Below are 3,323 nucleotides of genomic sequence, written 5' to 3'. Positions count from 1 at the left end.
TAGGCCCTTAAATCTATTTCTCACTTCCACTATATAATCATAAGGAATTTGATTTAGGTCATACCTGAATGGTCTAGTGGTTTTCCCTACTTTTTCAATTTAAGTCTGAATTTGGCAATAAGGAGTTCATGGTCTGAGCCACAGTCAGCTCCTGTTCTTGTTTTTGCTGACTGTATAAAGCTTCTCCATCTTTGGCTGCAAAGAATATAATCAATCTGATTTCGGTGTTGACCATCTGGTGATGTCCATGTATAGAGTCTTCTCTTGTGTTATTGGAAGCAGGTGTTTGTTATGACCAGTGCATTTTCTTTGCAAAACTCTATTAGTCTTTGCCCTGCTTCATTCCATTTTCCAAGGCCAAATTTGCCTGTTACTCCAGGTGTTTCTTGACTTCCTACTTTTGCATTCCAGTCCCCTATAATGAAAAGGACATCTTTTTTGGGTGTTAGTCCTAAAAGGTCTTGTAGGTCTTCATAGAACCATTCAACTTCAGCTTCTTCAGCATTACTGGTTGGGGTATAGACTTATATTAATGGACAAAGTCAGGTGAAAGTGAGGCAAAAGTCAGTCTTCTCATCCAGTGGACATCTCCTCTGCTGGGTTGGGGATGTATGGTCACAGTTTCTGGGGGAGAGGAAAACCCAGAGCACTGAGTGGAATGCTCACTGTGTCCCATCTCCTCCCTTTCAATCTTAAGAGTTCCTGGCCCTCAGGATGGTGAGCGAGGACCAGCAGTGTGCTGGGTGGCTGGAAGTTTTCTACAATGGGACTTGGGGCAGTGTCTGCCACAGCCCCATGGAAGATATCACTGTGTCCATGATCTGCAGACAGCTTGGCTGTGGGGAGAGTGGAATCCTCAACTCTTCTGTTGCTCTTAGGGAAGGTTCTAGACCCCAGTGTGTAGATGGAATCCAGTGTCAGAAAACTGACACCTCTCTCTGGCTGTGTCCTTCTGACCCTTGGAATTACACTTCATGTTCTCCAAAGGAGGTAGTTTCCAGGTGACTTACTGTTTCTGTGTCTATCACAGCCCTGTAGGATGTCATTAGTGCGGTTTTATATTTTGCAATCTAAGTGATGAATTTAGGTCGAATCTACAAAATGTGTGTGCTTGTATTTGTAGTGGAATGTGGAGACAAATATATAAACAGTTACAGTTGTTTCAGCTAGTGGTCACATGCATTGAATGCTTCAGTCCAATAGATAATGAGCCTGTATTTACCCTTGTCGTTTGGACTGAACCAAGGATGATAGATATTCATGTTTGGGGACAAGCCTACCCCCAGCTGTCCCTGATCCAGTATTTCTCATCATTGCTTCTACAGGAGGGAGACACCAGAGCTGTCCAACTGCTGCCCCCTGCACAGGTACGTCAGCCCCGCCCCCTCCCCTGTGGCTCCCAGGGACTCCTTCTTCCCACAAGGGGCAGTCACAGGAGGGGCTGCTGCCTTTTCAGACAGAGAGAAGCTCCGGCTCAGGGGAGGAGACAGCAAGTGCTCAGGGCGGGTGGAGGTCTGGCACAGCGGCTCCTGGGGCACCGTGTGTGATGACTCCTGGAGCCTGGCAGAGGCTGAGGTGGTGTGTCAGCAGCTGGGCTGTGGCCAGGCCCTGGAAGCCATGTGGGCCACAGAGTTTGGCCCTGGAAATGGGAACATCTGGCTGGACGGGGTGCAGGGGCCAGGAGTCCTCCCTGTGGGATTGTGCTGCGGAGCCCTGGGGGCAGAGTGACTGCAAGCACGAGGAGGATGCTGGTGTGAGGTGTTCTGGTGAGTGAGAGGCTCGGGGTCTGCCCTGGGTGAGCTGGGGCAGCACAAGGACAGTGGGCTGGGCTGGGGGGTGGTGGGGAGTTTGTATTCAGACAGTGTCCCGGTCCTGGGGCCTTGATCTATGATGTAGAAGCTGGGAGGACTGGACACTGATTTTGTGGAGACTGAAGGGTGATTTCAGGGCTCAGGAGAGAAAAATGGGCTGCCCTGCATCTGGTCAATCACCCCGCTCCCAACTCCTGTTTTTTCTCTGGGTGAAAAAATTGCATTGCCCTCCCCAACCACACCCTAGTAAGTGGCTCAGACAGTCAAGAATCTGCCTGCAATGCAAGAGACTGGGCTTTGATCCCTCAGTCAGGAAGATCCCCTGGAGGAGGAAATGGCAACCCACTCCATTATTCTTGCCTGGAGAATTCCATGGACAGGGGAACCTGGTGGGCTATAGTCCAGGGGGTCACAAAGAGTTGAACACGACTGAGTGACTAACACTTTCACTTTCACCTATTTCTGGCCAATTTCCTTTCTCCAAACTCCTACTTTTTTTGGCTGTAAGAATTACATTGCCAGCCCCGCAACTGCCCCCCAGTAAGTATAGTGCCAGGATTCCTGGGCAGGGTAGATATTCAGAGTCTTGGGACCTGTTCTGTGGATTCTCTGACAATGAAAGAGAGCAAAGAGCTTGAGGAGCCCCTGACTGGTGGGGGTGAACCAGAGCAGTATGTTGGGGAACTCCTCTGCCTTGGTCCCCTGGGTCAGAGGGTTCTCGTGCCCAGGGGTCCAAGAGAGGCTGATTCCCATTTTGAAGAGTCTAAAGTTCTCCCACCTGCCCTTAAGTGTTGCTCCTCATCAGTGAGATACAAATTCCAGGCCTGTTTGATCCCCAAGGAGAAGGGATGAACTGGGTCCTCAGAGGCTGTCTTGGCATGGCAGCTCCCTGATAACCCCTGGCTCTGCCTTGGGGTCACACTGGCCAGAGTGGAGTTGACCCATCTCAGGATGAGACCCAAGGGAGCCCAGTCACTGTCTAACGCTGGAACACCATCGTCTGGAGCTCCCGGAAATGCTGGCTCAGGGATTTCTCTATGCCCAGGACCTTCTCCACACCCTCTTGCCTTGTTCTCCTTAGGGACCAGAACAACCTCAAATCCTCTCCCTGGTGCCTTCTCCCTGCCTGAGGTCCTCTGCTTCATATTGGTCCTCATCATCCTGGTGACTCAGCTGCTCAGATGGAGAGCAGAGCGCAGAGGTGGGCTGCAGGGGGAACTGGGGACCAGGGAGAGTGTGTGGAGGCAGGAGATGGAGCAGATGTGAGGAGAGAAACCTGGGCCAGGTCTCTGTTCTGAGTCTGCAGACTCCATGTGCTCTGTGCTGATCTCTAAAGGCTGAGTGTACACAGGTTCTTAGGACTGGGATGTGAATTCTCATATGACATGGCCTCTTCTGTGAGAGAAGAAAGAGTTGAGGCTGAGCTGTGGATTCAGGTCAGATGAGGAGAGAAGGTACCCACACGATGCATGGGGTGGGAGACAATGCTGAGGGCCCAGCAGCCCATGTGAG

At 51.1% G+C, this 3,323-nt stretch overlaps 1 protein-coding gene across 1 annotated transcript in view; it reads left to right on the top strand.

Moving 5' to 3' along the window:
- The window catches only part of LOC104990296 (antigen WC1.1-like), a 43,376-nt gene that overhangs the window by 36,385 nt on the left and 3,668 nt on the right, over nucleotides 1-3,323 (top strand). The window contains 5 exon segments of the mRNA XM_010842305.1: nucleotides 698-990; nucleotides 1,247-1,367; nucleotides 1,457-1,664; nucleotides 1,666-1,766; nucleotides 2,839-3,109. Coding sequence (XP_010840607.1) covers nucleotides 698-990; nucleotides 1,247-1,367; nucleotides 1,457-1,664; nucleotides 1,666-1,766; nucleotides 2,839-3,109 — 994 coding nt within the window.

This window comes from Bison bison, unplaced genomic scaffold (assembly GCF_000754665.1).
Source record: "Bison bison bison isolate TAMUID 2011002044 unplaced genomic scaffold, Bison_UMD1.0 scf7180017847259, whole genome shotgun sequence".
NCBI classification, from domain to species: Eukaryota; Metazoa; Chordata; class Mammalia; order Artiodactyla; family Bovidae; genus Bison; species Bison bison.
This window is presented reverse-complemented; position numbering and strand designations above follow the sequence as displayed.